This window comes from Acanthisitta chloris, unplaced genomic scaffold (assembly GCF_000695815.1).
Source record: "Acanthisitta chloris isolate BGI_N310 unplaced genomic scaffold, ASM69581v1 scaffold20140, whole genome shotgun sequence".
NCBI lineage: Eukaryota > Metazoa > Chordata > Aves > Passeriformes > Acanthisittidae > Acanthisitta > Acanthisitta chloris.
The window spans coordinates 1-18685 of record NW_008651338.1 but is presented as its reverse complement, the minus strand read 5'-3'; the positions used below and the strand labels follow the sequence as shown (position 1 = coordinate 18685).

Here is an 18685-nt window from a genome sequence, read left to right as displayed (position 1 = left end):
GCTGGGCCATACCACATAGCAGTGGCACCCACCTCTGATTTAAGTTAATGATGAAATGTCACTTGACACTCATAGGGTCCATACTTCTTGTGGAGGGACATAAGGGATCCCAGGGGATCACCTTGTGCACACTGGGTTGGAGGTGGATTTGCTGCTCCCACCGCTTGTGGAGGAGAAGGAGCATCATGAGAGCCTGGGGCTTGCTGACATCCTCCTTTCTGCTTCCCTTGCTGTGTTTCTATGCCCAGGTGATATTCCGAGCCCTGTCGGCGCCGTACGCGGCTGAGGACCCGTACAGTGCGGAAGCCCAGGCACAGCTGAAGATCACCAACCTGCGCGTGCGGCTGCTGGAGCGGCAGGGCTGCCCCTGCCTCCTGGCCAGCCCAGCCCCCCAGGCCCTGCAGCCACTGCCATCCCTGCACTATGCCATCTATGACTTCATCGTGAAGGGCAGCTGCTTCTGCAATGGCCACGCTGACCACTGTGTCCCCGTTGCTGGATTCAAGCCCATCAAGGCAGCTGGTGTTTTCCATGTGGTATGTACGTGTGCCCAACGATGTCTGCACAGCAGGAAAGCAGGGTTTTAAAAGTAGAAAGGGACAGTATAGAGTATGGTGTAGGTCCTAATACATGGTGTTTGACATGTGATGCCCTGAATTCAAAGCACTGTGAGAAGAAATGGTCTTTTTACAAAGGAGGTGGTCTCCATGTGAGACCGAAGCACTGGACTTCCTTTGTGCCTTGGTGTGGGACTCTCATCCTTCAAAGGTACTCCAGAGTAATTTATTTATTTCAGGTAGATCTTAAAAAAAAAATAATTGCTGACTCCCATCTTCAGCTACATGCTAACTTGCAATAACATAATATTTAAAAGACAATAAATGCAGGGAATATTGATGTTGAAGGAGAGCTTCTCTGAAGGTATGAGACATCTCATGACAGCCATTGCTTCTGGAGGATTCTTGGATATTGAGTTGGATCCTGAACCAAGGGGACAGAAAGCTAGATTTTGATTCTTACTCCCAGGCTTTCCATTGCATTTTGTAATTCCTTTCTCTAGATAGAATTCCTGTGCTCTAGTTTCAAGGAGACTCCCATTGCAAGAGCTCTGAGCTCAAATAAATTCCTTGGGACCCACCGAGATCTAAACCCTAGTCCTCCTATGTCCAAAGGAAGCAAGAGCCACTAACCCCTTGGGGAGGTGGTGGGCACAGCAGTGGCCAACCATTTGGATGCCTGAGGCATGGCATGCCTGCCCCCAGCCAGTCCAGGGACACCTCTTGTCCCCAGCACATCTTGTCCTTTCTGCCCTTCTAGACTGGCTCTGAAAGCCCTGGCCGAGATCTAAACCCTAGTCCTCCTATGTCCAAAGGAAGCAAGAGCCACTAACCCCTTGGGGAGGTGGTGGGCACAGCAGTGGCCAACCATTTGGATGCCTGAGGCATGGCATGCCTGCCCCCAGCCAGTCCAGGGACACCTCTTGTCCCCAGCACATCTTGTCCTTTCTGCCCTTCTAGACTGGCTCTGAAAGCCCTGGCTTTGCTGGCAGTAGTAGGGAAATGCCAGGGCCAGTCAAGCATATTGTGCTGAATCATGTTAGAAAGGGAAAGATCATAACAAAATAAAGAAGGCACTTACTCGAGGTAAGCAGATTTGGCATCTGTCCAGCACTTCAGGGAACTCTCATTTCACTTAAATTATGGTCTCAGACATGAAGCAGACAGCCTGTTTCCCTTCTAATAGAGCTAGTCTTGCAACATCTTGAAAATACACCAGTTTGAAGGCGTGCAGCGCTGTGATTGATAAGGCTGTTTCAGGTAGCACTGCTCTGCTTTCCACAGATGTCCTCTGAGTGAAAGTCTTCAAAAGGAGCCGTTTGCTTAGGATTATTTTGTTGGGATAGAATTGCACAGGAGTGTGCCCTAGAGCACTGTTGATTGTTGTTACAGAGCCTGCAGCCAATGGGCTTCTCGTATCGGTGCAGCCTATGGGAACCCTAGTGTGCAGGTAACAGGCAGTGCTGTGGGAAGGAAGCAAGTGCCAAAATCACACTGGAAACCAAAGCAAGAAATAGCAACAACCCCGCGCGCTGGCCCTGAGGGGGAAATTCAACTGCGGTTATAAATGTGTATGTGGCAGGAGTCCCAAGGGTGACGTTTCTACAGTAAGGCTGACTCATTTTACTGTGTCTTACAGCTTATTCTGCATGTTCTGTGAGATATATGCCAGTGGAGGGGTGACATAGTTCCATGATTTGCAGGGAAGGTCAGGAAGTGGTACGAGGTTTTTTTCTCCCAATACCATTTTTTCCATCGTAGGACTGGGGCTGTTTTGACTGAGCCTGGTCCATGCCAGGCTCCTGCTTGGCACAAGACTGCTGCTATCTGGGGACTGCGGTGGCACCCCACGCATGCATACCAGGCTGGGGTTTGCCAATGTGTTGCTTCAGGATTGGAAGAGAGGATTATTTCCAAGATGATAGGAAGACACGTGTGAATGAATAGAAAAGGGATGAAAGATTGCTGTGGCTGTTTAGCTGGGAGAAGTCAGAAAACTTTTGGAAAGAGAGTAGAATTTCAGAAAGAGGGCATTTTTGTACATTTCATCTGAAAAACTCACAGAAAATATAATTCTGAAAATTTGGTCAGTCACTCAAGTGTGAGGTGGTGACTTCAAGCTAGTCTTTATCTAACTGTATCTACCTGGGGTTTCAGCAGAACCTTCACTCTAAAACCAAGGACAACAAAAGCTGGGAAGCACAGAACCATTTCACAATATGATTATAAAATCTCACTCTGTTTTTATGCATGTTTAGACCAGAGCACGCCTGAAAAATACCCTCTAAGTTAGAGAGTTAACATCGAAATTCAGTCAAGTTTAAAATCCTTTAAAAAAAGCAACCACTTTTCCAAAATATGTGTTTTCTTAACCCCCTACTTGGTCTCAGCCTACAGACAGAATCCTAACTGCAGGCTTAGTTTCAGTCCCTGCTTGGCTAGTGGAAGACCCAGACATGATATATTTGTTTCCTTTTGGGCTGCTCTGGGCAGTAAGCCAGAGTGTCCTGGCAGAACTGGGCATAGCTGCCAGGACTTGGCTAGATCTCACAAAGTGACCAGAAGCATTTTAGCCATTTCATCCAGAGAGGATCTGAGAAAACCATGTGGGGATGCTGGGGGCTGCTGCTCAGGCAGGTTTGGTGCAGGATCCCGAGCGGAGGGGCCAAGATGCTCCGCTCAGCTTGGGACATTGGTCCAGCTTGCATCCACAGCATTCCTCACATCAGATGGGCTTTTTTCATGAGGTCTACACAATCGTGTGCTGAGAAGCTGACAGTTTTGAAAGTAAATTTTGTGAGTAGCTGAAGCAAGTCTAGATGTCCACTTGGCCATGAGATAATACTGACCTGGCACATCCTCAGGGTGTGGGGTTGGGATGCAAACAGGATGGCTTCGTGGACAAAGAGGGGCTCCTTCCAGCCCAGCAGAAGCAGCTCTAGCTCTGTTCACTGGGGTGGGATAACCTCCTTTGCAATCCCTCGGAGTCAAGTCAAAACAAAGTTGGATTTTACAGAGTCCAGATATTCACTGTGAGAATAAATATTTCACATTATCCCCAACAGCAAAAAACAATAGCCAGGGCCTGATAAGAATTTGTTTCTGTGCCCTCACCACCCTCCAGGTGCAAAACTCTCCATGATGCTCTTGCTGCTAATTTCCTCGCCCATCCTTTCTCCTAAAAGAGAATGGAATTCATGTAGGAAAGCTCTGGTTTTGTTTGAGTGTCAGAAATGCCATGTCAGCCTTTAGGTGAATTCTGAATATGCAGGTGGGACTTCCACTCTAGGAGAGGGTATATCTCCATGAGCTACAGGGGAAGACTACAGAGAAGACCTGTCTGCCTTCCAAGGATAGCAAGGGCTGCTCCTCATGGGTAGTATGATCCTGACTGTCCGTTGTTGTACACTTGTGTGCAACAGACAACTGTCAGGTTGATACAGATAGACTTTCTGTCTTTCCTGCTCCTCTCGAATTTATTCTAGGGGTCACTACTCAACTCTGATCAGCAACAGCCCAATGCATACCTAGGAGCAAATGTGCATGGACGAACAGACCTCATACCATGCCACACAAAGCAGTTGATGTGTTTGTGAGCTGCCTTAAATGGCAAATCACACATGTGAGTAGAGAAATGAATTCACATACACAGGAGATCCCTCCTATCTTCAGTAATCATGAGAAGACTGTTTTTCTCTCTGATCTGTGGCACAGGAGCTACTCACCCTTTGCCAGTACCTCTGCACATGAAGCCATTGCAGTGCATACTTGAGTCCTCCCCAGCTAAAGCATCCTCGTGACCGGCTTGCAACTGTGGCAAGTGTCATGCAAGAGGAGATGCAATGTTGTTCGAGCCTGGAGATAAGGAGGATCTTGCAATTTAGGACTCAAAAGTGGGGAAATCAAACCCAGAGATTCCTCACCTGGCTGTGCACTGCTGTGTCCAGGTGAGAGCTGGAGTTTATCCATCTCAGAGACTCCTTGGACCTCCCCAACTGCAGATTCCTGCAACAGCTTAGTGATTCTCACAGTTGATAACTGTGATAACTCAGTTCACTGATAACTCAGGCTTATCAGTCTTAGAGGGCTGTGCCCTTGCTGGGGATTCCTGCTCGTACCCCTATGAGGTGAGATCCCACATCACTGATAATCCACTATTATCAACTATATAATGTTTCCCACTCTGTCCTTCCTTGCCCCTCATCTATTACCACTAGTGGAATCCTGCCTGCACATCTTTCACCTGCATTGAACAGAGTGAGAACAAATGAAGCCATCTGGTTTTCTTCATCTTCTTGTTCCCTTTTTTCCTCTCTAACTCTTTCAATGATACAGCAGCTATCTTTGCTGTGAAGGAAGGAAGTAGGAAACTACAGCTTAGGGATGAAGAAGCTTCAATAGACTTGAGGCATGTGCCCAAAGTAGTTTGGTGTGGTGCTGCTGTGGTACTGAAGTGGTACTGCTGCAATTATGCTTATATGCTTCTTTAGTAGTCTGAGGTGCTGTGTCAGTATAAGTCAAGGACTCTTCCAGGAACTGTGCTTTATGTTCTAGTCTGAACACAGAGACCCGTTCAGGAGCCTGATCAGTGAATGCATCTGAATTTGATTTCTGGCAGCTGCCCCACAATTAGGCACCAAACCCCAGATATAGTTCACCTAATTTTAGGCATGTGTTTGATGTACCCAAGTGAGCAGCTGATCTCCCCAGGCTCCTTCCATAGTTATGAAGAGGTGGGGGGATACAGTACGGTCAGGATCCTGGGTGCACTGAGCTATGGTGCTAAAGCACTTCTGTGTAGTCAGGCAGGGTGAATATTCCTCCCCCTTCCCATGTGGCCAACCCAGTGGCTGTTATAAATTGTTATTGTGCTACTGACATCAAAAGATGCTCAAGGTCTTCTACAGCAACACTGACAGAAGCCTATTGTACAAGGAATTAAAAAAACCCCACCAGACGGCCCCCACACCCTGGACAACAAGCTTTGTGTTCTTTCACAAGAACAAGATAGGATATGAGAATTTTCTCATGCATAAATTTAGTTGTCTGGTGCTTTGAGAAAAGAATACCTCCTCGCATGCTGTCAGGAGCCAGTAGACATTGGTTCTAAAACTGGCACAGTGGTTCAAGCACAACACAATTTAAAAGCTATGGTTAGAGACTCAGCGTGAATGCTGCAATTTTCCTTTAGGCTGATATTGTGCCCATTTTCCAGGAAAGCAAAAAAAAAAAAAAAAGTAGAGAGAAAATACAATTTTAGCAGTTCCAAAAAAGAAATTGTATTAAAAGCAGTTGCCCCTCCTAGCTATTTAGCCTATTTACTCTATCAGGTCTTTGTGACATTGATTTTCTATTAGTGTGTGCTTGTGTTGGACTCTATATAGTGGCTGAGTTCTTGCAATATAAATCAATCCATAACAGGTGATTGAAAGCATTTTCCCCCCTATATAGCATTTCTTGGTCACTGCCCAACATTTTGGAACATGATAAATTGGGGGGAAAGTTTTTTATAGGATTCAGCTGAAGAAAAAACCCTACGTATTTGCAATCTGAAAAGAAGCACTGGAAGGTTATAATTTGGCAACAAAAGGCTCTGGAAGGAAGCATGCCCTAGCAACTGTCTCTGTATAGAGAAATCAGTCCCTCGTTTATCTTACAGAAGGCAACTTTTGTAACACTATTTGCATTGTGCCCTCTAATGACTGACATTGCGACAGGGCTGTCGAGCTAAGAAGGGGAACGGCATGAAAGTGAACTGGGATATAAAGACCCAATGACAAAATGAAAAATGGTGTAAGAAGGTTTTGTTGCTCAAATGAGTCAAGAACTGTGTGAATGCTTAAAGGGGTGAGACATAGTGGGAATTGTGTTTGTGTACTTAGTGATGCTCCATAATGACCCTTGTGGGTACGCCTTAGAGTTAAATATAAGTCAAGGTGAATGAAAAGGGAAGAAAAAATCTCCTCTTTCCCCTGTCAGTGCATATGAATTACATTCTGCCTTCAGAAAGGTGCTGAGATGCTAGAGAAATCGCCGAGGGCAGGTACATCATTTCCTCACTCTACCTTGGGTCCCAGGAGAGCTGCCGGGCTGGTTTCTCAGTCTCATCTCCCATCTGGTTCATGGCATGAGAGGGAATTTACAGGGCAGAGCAGTCTTGCAACTGGTGCTCCTACACCTCTTACAGGCTTTAATTTTGCCCAGTGTGGACAGTCTGTCGGCTGGTTTTCACCTGCCGCCACGTCTCTTTTCCTTGTATTACTCCTCCTTGTCCTGTCTTTCTCTTATTTTCACTTGTAACAGTATTTCTTTATAACTAAAATAAATACATGTCTGCCTATGGGCTGCAAGAAAGGGCTTGCTAATATTCACCTTCTTTTGTTGTTTCCAATACATAAAAATATATTCTGTCATGATGTAATTATGTAAAAGAAAAAAGTTTTTTTTTTAAATGGGATAAAGCTAGGATGTATAGATTTTTTTAAAGCAGAGCTGTTTTGGGGATAGTCATTATAATAATGCTATTATAAGAGAATTAATACATTAGCGTAAGGCTTTTGAAGCACTTAGGTCCAGCTTTCATTAACTTCTGTGAAAAAGGAATAGGGAAAAGAAGGTACTAACTAAATGGTCACACTGAGAAGCAAGCTATTAAAGATTCTGTTTCCCTCCTCTCACCTGGTTTGACTGACTGCTCAGCTGTTTAGTTTGTTCATTAATGGGTCTGCCATTCTCTACCTGGCCAAGAGGGGTTGGGGCCACTGTGAGACCTGAGGGGACCTTGTAGAGGCAAAGTTTTCTCAGTGTCCAGCTCATTTAAGCAGCATCACTATAAAGGCACGACACCATCAGCACTGGGAGCCCTGCTGCTTTTTCCAAAGCTTACTCCCAAAGACTGGAGTCTGGGTAGCTGCATCTGATACAGAAGCAGGATCAGCTGGGCCACTGCATCCCACTTCTCTGCAGGTGCTCACCCACACATGAATCCCACTGAGATTACAAGTCTCTGGCTCTGTAGTGACATGGGCATGCAGGTTTGCAAAGTGTGCATGGCAGGCTGGGCTACTGAACAGCCATGCTAGGCCATGCCAAGGTGAGCAGAGGGCACACAGGGTCCACAGTGGTATCTGGGCTTGGGAGGGAGCAGATGATGAAGGCACTAACACATCTGGTCATGATAAACCCTGAGGGAAGGAAACTGCAGAGCAGCACCCATATGCTAAGGACTGGGAACAGCTGGTACCTGCTGACCCAGCTGTGACAGCACCCACCAAGTCAGCTGGGGAGCCCAAGCCTATGGGCCTCTGTGCTGGTCCAGCACTTGCCTTTACACAGAATCATGCTGTTCTAGTATGTTTTGGGCTTTTCAGCTAGACCATTTGTTTCCTTCTGCCCAGGTGCATCACACCTTTACAAGCAATCAGTATGAGGAACATCATGCCATGCTCCTCTGGGTCTGTCTGAACACCAGCTGGCTTGATTTGCATTATCTACAAATCGGGTCTTTTGCATCTCTCCTTGCCACAGCATCTGAGAACCCACAAGCCTTCCGTTGCTGCAACTGTGTTTTTATTTCATAAAACTTCTTTCTTTAGAGTCCACATACAGATTAATATTAATGCATTGGCACACAGCTATTCAGTGAAATCACACTTATTAGCTCTGCATGCCAAATTAATGGTGGCACAGCAAGTTCTCAAGATACCTGTCCTCTTTTATTTCCACCCTTCTTCCTGTATGTGAGCAACACAATATGCTCTGTTATACAGTACTTGGGCTTTCAGAAAATGCAGGCTCCTACTCTTTGGAACTGTGAATGTTCCTCAGCAGGGAGTTTTGCCTCACTCTCTGCTGGTGTCTTGGGATGCTTAATCCTTTGAGGGTTTCTTAGGTGCTGCTGAGTTTCAGAGTCGTACATTATTAATGCTGAGCAGCTGCTGGCTGATTGATCGGGTGCCCACGGATTCTTTGTGCAGCTTTGGCAAGGAGGAAGCTGAATTTGAGGGGTGAGGCTACAGGCTGTGGGCACAGGCAGGGGGAACACACATCTCCACAGTAATCCCAAATGTCTCCATGTCTGAGACATACCCCTGTTTAAAATTCTTTTCCCGTGCATCATGATTGCCAAAGCACCAAAGGACCACGTGGTTTTGATTATGGCCTCCTCTGACTCCCTCAGATCACCTTCCCCTCCTGATCACATATGTCCTGGATCTGGTGGGTCCCTTTACCCTAACAACTGGGACAGTGCCATGAGGAAGGATTTCTGAAGGATTTTGCTGGCCATAGATGTGGTTCAGGCTACTACAACCTGTTTAGCCCTAAGCACCTAATGACTAAAGGGCTGGCAAGAAACTCCTACCAAAAGTAGAATCAAAGAGTCAGAACACCATCAAAACCACTAGAAGATGACCACATGACCAGTACAGATTAAGCCATTTTCTGCTTCCATGCAGGGAGATGCTTTTAAATGTGTGTGAAGTGACTCTGTAACATGTTTGTGTGTGGACCTTGCCTAAAAATACATATGAAAGAAATTTCTTGAAGAGTGATGATTTAGGAAATTGAGGCATCTGAGAGTTTGAAGAACATTTTGTAGGTGGTAGCAAAAATGAAAATAGGAAAGCACAAGACACACTTTGAGAACTAAATAATCCCTTTGCAAATTTGTTGTTTCTTTTCTATATTTGCTTCTTATTCTTTTCAAATATTAGCCCACATTTAAGCATATATCAGTATATTAAGCCAGACAGACCAACTAGTACCTGCAGTGAGACCATTTCCTGCAGTGAGGACAAATAGCACAGAAAGTAAGGTTAGCTTAGTATTTTCACTTTACTTGATGCTTGCGTGTTCTGATTCTGTCTGTACCTGTCCATTGCTTACACAGTCCAGTTGCTGTTCTATATTTTCCTTTCATGATCTAGACATTTTAATAAGGCAGGAATGAATCACTGTAAAAGTTTTTGAAAGATTTTGCTGTTTTCTTTGCTGCTGAAAAGTCTTTGAAGGACTTTTAAAGTCAGTTTTGAAATTTTATTTGTACTGGTTACATCTGACCCATGTGAGATAGCAGCTGAAATCTAGTCATTAAAATGAACAAATCAGAAAGTCATCATTAGCCAGGAGTATGTGTGTGCATCGACGTAACAAGCAGGAGCTCTTTACAACATGTTCAAGGTCCTCTTCTGTTTTGTTTACTGTTCAGATTTCTCACAGGAACTTTTCTTGTGGCAGTTTCATCAGCAAGTCATGCAGTTCAGAACAGCACACTTGTAAAACCACAAGTTAAACAGCGTGGAAGGCAGCACTTTCCAGTAGCAGTTAAAGCCATGCCCAAGCTCCATGCCGGATCACCAGGCACCCCAACCGCCCTGTGTTGTTCTCAGTGCCAAAAGCAGCCAGCAGCTGGTGGCAGATCCGTTGGGTTTATGGCCAACTTGTGGCATGAGCACGGGACCATGCTGGCAGGGAGGACTGAGGCCTCTGGCTCGTTAATGAGCAGCAGGAGAAGCCGAACCATGTATTTAAACGCAAAATGTTGAGCAGAGTAAAGCTGCAAGCACAGGCACACGCTGAAATAGCTACAGTAGGTAGCTATCTGCCACACTCCATGAAAAAAAGGCAGGGCCTTCAGCCTTGCCAGCAGAGCCATGCTGCTGCAGAGCTTGATTTCATTGCATCCAAGGGCTGCCGGGCTGCTTGTGCCCTCTGTCTACATCCTGTTTTCTCTGCATTTGCCAAGAGTGTGAGTAATGCCAGCGACTGACAGGGCAGCTGGCACCAAGCGTGTTACTCTGACTTTTCATCTCTAATTATCCCCTTACACTGGGCTGTCTAGCTGTTAAACTATCTATCATGAACATATCCGAGTATAGTCAAGCATGGTCCTTCTGCTATCCTTGATTCTCTCTTTGTGGGGCAAAAATTCTGCCTAGGATTAGTAGATACCTGTTTCAGGGGAATTGAATATTTTTTCTTGTAGTTATTTGTGTTGGTGATGGCTGGGCACACAGAGCTGGGTGCTGAGGTTGTCATTGCTATTCCTGCAGTACCGCCAAGGTGTATTTGTGTTTGGGAGGGAGGAAAGGAGAAAGGTTTTACAGTGTTTTCCAAGGATGCTTTGAATCTTGGCTTTTTTTAATCTCTTCTGGAAATTCATGCTACAGCTGGAAAATGCTAAAGATCCTTTAGATGTCACAAAGAAAAAGGTATGATTATACAATACCATGATGCAGATCCACAAATACTAATCTAATTGAAAGTGTAACTGCAGAATATATGCCCTTGGCTGAACTGGACATCAAGGCAGACATCATGATATCCCTCTTTCTAGCCTATGTAATAGCATCTAGGTGGCATGCTGTCTCCTGTGTGTGGGCATTTCTTGTTCCTGGAGACTCTTTGGGCTTTGCTGTGGGTGATGCTTGCTCTCTTTCCCCTCCTAGGTCCATGGGAAATGCATGTGCAAGCACAACACAGCAGGGTCTCACTGCCAGCACTGCGCGCCGCTCTACAATGACCAGCCTTGGCAGGCTGCCGACGGCAAAACCGGAGCCCCGAGAGAGTGTCAGTGTAAGTAGCCAGTCAGGAACAGTGTCTCCAAAGCCTCTGCCTGAGCAAAATGCTTCGTCCATGCATGCTTTTCTCCCATGTTTCTGAGAGGCAGCAGATAACCGGGGTGGTGGCGAGGTGCTAGTGAGGCAGCTCAGTGAGTGAAGAGCCAATGCCGCACTCCTGCCCAGCACCCACCACATGTTGGTGTAGCAGGGATGGCCCTGTTTGCACAGTCCCTCACTTGGAAATCCTCATGAGACTGTGATGTGTGTTGGTTTGGCCTTTTTGTGGGACTCAAGAGCATCACCTTGAGATATGGTCAGCTGCTATGAGCAGACTGTCGCCTGCCAGGATACCTTGGAGGTGACAAAGGGCCAGAATTGTCCCCTCCAGGGACATTGCTGACAGACAGGTTTGTAGGCAGTATGGCTTTCTGCTGCTGGACATGGACCCTCAGGCACTGGGGGCAGGAGGAGCTGTGGGCTCTGAGGAGGTTTGAAGATTAGTTCTGCGGTGCCAGGGAAGATGCTCAGGGTAAGTGCAGGCATAGGACCACAGAGGTCATGGAGTGATCTGCTTCAGTGGCAGCAGCAGTCTAGCCAGAAGGGCACTGAGGATTCACTGCAGCACACCAGGAAGGTTTGCAGGCATGCTGAGTGCCATCCTGCCCTGGCTGCAATGGTATCAACACATACATAAGCTAGCATCAGTCTGCCTATGCGGACTGTGGTCATGCTCACTGCAGCGTGGATGATCCCTAAGGGAATGACACTGAATCCCTGCTTACACCAGCAGCATTTGACAAGCAGGCACTGGAATAGATCTCAACTCCTGACTTCAGGTGTGTGGACATGCAGACTTCCTCCACTGCCAGGACAGGGAAAGGGGGATGCTTGCCCTTTCGCACACACCTCCCATCCCCCTGCCTTTTCACTCCCATCAGATGCAGGAAACATCCTGACAACATCTTCATGGCAGATGCTGTACAGGGCCCTGCTGATTTCTGAAGCAGGGAGGAAGGATCCTCTCCAGCATGACCACTGAATGTGGGAGCTATCCCCACACTGGCCTGACCACGATGCTGTGCTTGTACTGGGAAACCCATGTAGTACATAAGAGTTAAAGAAAATACTTTCTATTAAATGTGACCTCTAGAGTTTGGGAAGTGTGGATGAAAATGCAATGATACTTCATGCATTTGAATGAATAACGGGCTTATAGGTCAGGTCCCCCTTCCAAAACATGGTTTAGGGTTTTGTATCTCTTTTCTATAAATCAATGTCTTTCACTGCCTTAATGAGTCTTTCTGCTCCCTTTGGCTTTGTCTCAGCATGCAAGTGTAATGGGCATGCGGACGCTTGTCATTTTGACATGGATGCGTGGCTGGCATCAGGCAATCGCAGCGGTGGCGTCTGTGACAACTGTCAGCACAACACGGAAGGGCAGCACTGCCAGCGCTGCAAGCCAGGCTTCTACCGGGACCTCAGGAAGCCCTTCTCTGCCCCAGATGCCTGCAAACGTAAGTCAGCACCCTTTTACTAGGGAAGTGCTTCTCGAGTGGGAAAGTGTCGAACGAAAGGTGAGATCTTCCTGCCCCTCCTTGGAGCAGTCTTCTTGCTTCAGTGAAGGACAGGCAGCTCTTTCAATGCCCTTTGTGATGCTATTTGTAAAGAGCCGTGGTAAGGTTTGCAGGGTGAAAGCAGATGTTGGTGACAAATCTATCCTGAGGATCCCTGTAGCTTAGGAGCAGGGGAAGAGAGATGACTTTCTCCTATTGCTCTTTTTGGAGAGCAAAAGCTGCATCATGTTTTCATGTTCTCCTTGTTTGGTGATTGCTGCAACCTCAGAATCGGGTGCCTCAGCCAGCAGGGGTGCAGCTGATAAATAGCATCACCCATCAGTGTGTGTTCACAGCAGCAGCAGGTGGCTATGGAGGGAGAGACAGGAACACAAGTTAAGTGATATTCCAGAAGGTGGGACACCAAGGAGGCCAGGCCAAAGGCAATGACTTGGCCATATGTGATTTAAGTATTTCCCATGCAAAAGCAGTGATCCAAAAGCCACACTCCCCAGGGACCACTGTGAGGATGGTGACTCACCAGGGGGGACACACATTACACTGCTCAGCTAAACATGGGGTGCAGGGTTGCTCTCCTCTCTGAACCTACAGCTGCCCACTGGCTTCACATTTCTCCTCACTGACCCAAATTCAGAGGGAGACCTTCATAGGTGACAGAAAAGAAATCTGACTGACACCCTGCTTGTGTCATTTGAGGAGACACTGAGTACATCTCCCTCCTCCCAGTGAGACGTACGTGCATTTAAAGGCAGAGGAAACCCTTCTGCGGTGGGGATCCGTACCCCAGGCTGCACTTTCACTTTGTTCTGTGAGGTCAGGTGGGGAACAACTGCTTTTGTCCTGCTCCCTCATTGCATATCATCCTCATGATATTACCAACAGCCCCACCAGCCTGCCACAGAGGTTCTCCTCCTCTTCACCTTTCACTTGATGCAAGGAGAAGCAGTAGCAGCTGAACTGCCTGTTTTACAACCCAAGTTCTCTTTATGAAAACAGAATTGACCACAGTTCTTCATTACTTGTGTAAATAGTTACTTCACTGCTGTAGGATGTACACAAATTTGGTTTTTTTAACAGTGAATTAAATTACTTTTTAAAGTTCCTTTACTTACTTGTGTACATCAAGTTCCAAGTCTCCATCTCTGAAATATCATATACTTTCCCAGAACTTTGGCAGTGATCTTTTGTTTTGGAGTCTCATTAGTAAAAGAACAGGCTTAAGTCTTCCATTTAGACCCAAAGCAGAGGCTTGAGGGGTTTTTTCTAACTCATGGATTCAGTGCTGCTGATTAAAAAAGAAAGAACCAATTGGATTAATTGACTCCTGGTGGATAATGCAGGAAGAAAGTCTGAAATAGATTCTGTATGGGAGCCTCAAGCTCTGAAATGTGCTTCTAATGTGGTTCTGCTACCTTTGCTAGGGTTGTATTTCCTGATGCTCTTTAGTTGCCAGTTCCCATCAAGGCAAAATACGCACTTTTTCAAGGCCATTGAAGCCAAGCAAAGCTTTGGCATTGAGTTGAGTGCAGCCTTCTGGACACATAAAACCACCACCATTACATCATGTCATTAGCTATATGTTAGTCAAATTCCAAGGGACTTGATGATAAAGTTTCTCCCAGCCTTTCTGGGCTGGAGGAAGCTGTGGAGATGTGATGATTAACGGGTATTTTTGTTGACACATGCTAGTTGTTGGTTCTCTTGGCTTTCTGCATTCACCTCTGAGTCACTGGCCCATGGCATTCCAATTTCCACATTTTTTTCCAAAAATAAAAGCGTGCCTCCATTACCCTTTAATGCAACAATCCAGCCTCTTTATGGACCACTAGGCATTCATGAACTCTGGTATTTAAAAGCCAGAGATAACATATATTTGACAAGAACTGTAAGATACTCCTGAGCACAGTGAGAAAAAGTCTATATTTATTTCCTTCTTCATTAAGTGCATCTACTTTGTTGCTCTTTTTTTATTGTATTCATGAATTACAGAGCACAAAGTACTCAAGTATCTGAGGAAGACAACTTTCCCCAGAACAAACTGGGTTCCACAAATGTAGGGATTATCAGAATGCTTTCTTTCCAGAGACCCTATTACTACAAACTCACAGATTTCTCTCTGGGCTTTTCAACCTGTCACAAATATGCTCCTCCCTAAGACTCCTTCACCTCTTCCTTTCTGGTCTCCTACTGCCAGGAATGCTCCCTGCACACCCAGACCCAGCATCTCACTGGGGAGGTGGCAGCTGCAGGGCCGTAGAAAATGACTAATGACTGTTAAATTAAATTATATTAGATCAATTCCAGCCTATGCCTGGAACATTTCCAAGAATCATGCCATGGTCTGCAATAACAAGGGACATGCATGGCATCCTATTATTCTTTTTGGGAAGGCCATGGCATTGCCTGCTTGCTCCTGGCTCAAGGCAACATTATTGTTCAGCCGTTGAAAATTTAAAAATACCTAGGTCAAAGTAAACAAAGGAGTTGTTAAGCTGTAATCTTTAAGGATACTTAAAAGATTCTTGTAGGCAAAGAGGGTATAGAATATTTGCTCAGGAGTAGGCGTGTACCGAATAAAACAAGACATTCTGACATTGCATTGCCTGCTTGCTCCTGGCTCAAGGCAACATTATTGTTCAGCCGTTGAAAATTTAAAAATACCTAGGTCAAAGTAAACAAAGGAGTTGTTAAGCTGTAATCTTTAAGGATACTTAAAAGATTCTTGTAGGCAAAGAGGGTATAGAATATTTGCTCAGGAGTAGGCGTGTACCGAATAAAACAAGACATTCTGACATTTAAAACACCAACGACTCTTTCCTTTTCCCCCTTCCATACCTATCGGTCCTTTCCTTACATCCTCATGAATTTTTAAGCCCCAGCTACAGTACAATTGCAGACAATAAATCAAGTTTTATAATTGCCAAGTTTATTTTTGCTTTTCAGCTGTAGGTTTTTGAGGTCACATATTTGTCATTTCTAAAGTTTAGCTGGCAGCTGAAGAAACTGCAACAGTATCACCAATCCAGGCCAGGGAAGTCCAGCTCTGCTGGGATCCCACTCGTGGGTTTTCCATCCTGATCAGCACGTGTGATGCCAGGACAAGCAGCTGTTTATTTATGTGTGCATGGAAGTCACATGCAAAATACTGCCACATAGTACAGGGTGGTAAATTGGCATTTTTAGCAATGCTGCTTACAAATCAAAAAGATCAAGCTTGTGGAAGGTTTCTTTTGGTCCAAGGCTGGTGCCCAGTGAGCACCATAACTCTCTCATAAGAGTTCCCTTGGCCGTGGAAACCCCCAGCCTCCCTGATGAAGTGGCCACAGCACATGAGGCAGGCACACTGAGCTTCACACTGCACCCAAGTATCCTCAATGATATGCCATCCAGCACCGTCTGTAGCTGCTTTATCTGCTGCTTGGCTGCTCCTCACACCTTGCTGGAGATGGGTCTACTACCTGTGCTACAGTGAGGTGCAGACTGTGTGGAAGGAGTGAATGAGGTCTAAAGCCAACACATCACACCTGCCCATGAGGGAGCAGTAGCTGCAGCTGCCAAACACTGTATAACCAGCCCTGCAGTCTTTTTCTGCCTTGCTGTTGCCATAGTACAGAAGCACTCCATCCTGTTTCCATGCATTTCTTTCAAATGTGGTACAACGTGCTCACATTTGAGCTCTAGAGTCTTATTTATTTCTGTGCTCAGTGTGTAGTGATGTGCTTCACTTAATGTCTGCATCGCTCAGCATGTTCCCACTGCAGCACAACACAAATGTTTACGGTGTTGAAAACTTGCCACCCAAACCATCCAGATTAATGCCACTTTGTGTCATCTTGGGCCACCACCCAAGATGCAAGACTGAAAAGCTTCACTTTGCTGGTTGCCATTGATAACTTCCAGAGGAGCAGCCAGGAAGGATGGGGTCCGTGGAAGTGGGTATGCAGGCCTGTTAGAAATTACCAGCCTTTACCACACATCTCTTTGTGGCTTTTATTTAAAAGTATAGCCAGCTACATTCTCATTTTTAGTTGATTTTTAATTGCCTATGAGCTTGCTGCTCTATTTTTCATAACAGCCTTTGTAAATTTAATATTCTTTCTTCACCATGGTGTTGTCGTCGATGTTAAATTTTCTATTAGGAAAAGAAGTCATGTGAAAGAATTGTCTAAAACAGAAAAAGATCCAGCCCCCGATAGGGTTGTGTGTACAACTCAGCTGAAACCTGACCAAAACGGGACCAAATCTCTCTCTGAGCAGTGGGTTTATCTCACTGACTGCAGGAGAATAGAAGAGCTTTAAGTGCTTGATATTTCCCCTTAAGGGGCTGAAGAATGCCAGAAATACCCAGCACATCTAGTAGGAAAAGTGAACATTTGGCTGTATGTATCAGGTGTAAAACACTTCACAGACTTCAGGAGAAAGGTATGCAAGTCTCAGTGAGCACTGTTGAAAACTATTAAAGGTACCAGCATTCACTGCCTGCAGCTAGTTATGCAGTTTGTGGAGAGGCTTTGTAATCTTTTAATTTTATATAATTATATTTGTTTGGGAATGGAAAGGGTGGGGAAAATTTGGGGATTACTTTGGCAAAGATTTTGGAATTGTAGTCACCTCTAAGTTAACTGCCAATATTAATCTATCCTTTAATATTTTGAAGCTATACTACAGGTATGTCAGATCCTTGAAACCACAAAAATGTGGTCAGAGCAAAATTAAATATGTGTGCATAGCAATAAGTATTTTAAGAGAAAGAGAGGCTGCATTGCCTGCAGTGGCTTTTCTGCTTTTTTGCCTTCACAGTTGCAAAATAGGAACATTTGTATTAGAATGTAGTGAAAATTTTGCCTCCAAATGACATTTTTCGCAGGGAAACCAATTTTTGTGTAAATGAAGTTTTGGGCAGAAGTCTTTCATCAGGGAATTTTTTGCCATAATGCACAAGGTTGACTGTACCATGTCCTGGTCAGAGAACCAAACTCTGAGGGAAGGAGAACACAAGTCACCCAGCTACTGGTCCTCTGGATCGGCATGTTGCCTGCTGGCCTGGCTGGGTGCTCACAGATTTGACTCACACTCTTGATAACTGTCCTGCTGATCTTTGAAAAGATTAACACCTTTGGGGAAAAGTAGTCTTGCTACAGATATAAATTACATTTCTGTAAAAGAAAATTCCTAAGCAGTAGGCAAGGAAAACTTCTCATCACCTGTTTTAGGGCATCTTTTCTGATTTGTGAGAACCCACTTCTAGTGCATCGTTCTGCTGCGAGGGGCTGTGGGGGAGGAAAGAGAGCAGCTGGCATTTCTGAGATGCACTCTGTAAAACCATGTCCTGGAGTACATGCAAAAGCAGATCTCTGAGCTGTCAGTGTCATGCTTTTTTTCTAGTGTTTTTAAATGATGGCTTTAAAAAGCAGACAGAGACAGGGGTACTTTTTGCTCAGCCTCCGCTTTAATTAAAATGACTGTTCCAAGGGGGTTTTTAACCTCCTGGATGCAAGACAGTTGTTATTACTTTAAAAAGCAATTATCCTCTGATTCATTTTTGCTATGAAGCACCCACAGCTGCTTAAACATCACAGTGAGCCAGGCACATCCCTGGGTACTTGGCTGGACTAGAGTCCAGATGCTATAAGGAGGGTAATAAAGGCTTGTTTGGCAAAACATAACACGACACCAGGATAGGCCGACTCATTAAAATAGCTCACAAAAGTTAAAATTATACAGATTCCAAAGGGAGACTCTGCTCAGATTTGTATGGGTGAGAGAAAGAAAGAAGCCCAGAACCCCCCACGGGTGTCCCTAGGCAGAACAGTGGTTCCAGAGGCGTCTCCTGCGCCTTCGTCCTGCAGAGCCTTTGCGCTCACAGATGCTCTGTGCTCGGGTGTCCCTGCAGCTTGCTCCTGCCACCCGCTGGGCTCGGCCGTGCTCCCGCTGGGCCCCGGCACCTTCTGCGACCCCAGCACCGGCGACTGCCCCTGCAAGCCTGGCGTGG

General features: G+C 45.6%; 1 protein-coding gene across 1 annotated transcript in view; it reads left to right on the top strand.

The window, feature by feature from the left end:
* The window catches only part of LOC103800537 (netrin-4-like), a gene marked incomplete at both ends in the record, with an annotated part of 34710 nt that extends 16031 nt beyond the window's left edge, over nt 1–18679 (top strand). The window contains 4 exons of the mRNA XM_009072920.1: nt 249–536; nt 11006–11132; nt 12445–12633; nt 18587–18679. Coding sequence (XP_009071168.1) covers nt 249–536; nt 11006–11132; nt 12445–12633; nt 18587–18679 — 697 coding nt within the window. The remainder of the gene's footprint in view (nt 1–248; nt 537–11005; nt 11133–12444; nt 12634–18586) is intronic.
* Between the last annotated feature and the right edge of the window lie 6 nt (nt 18680–18685).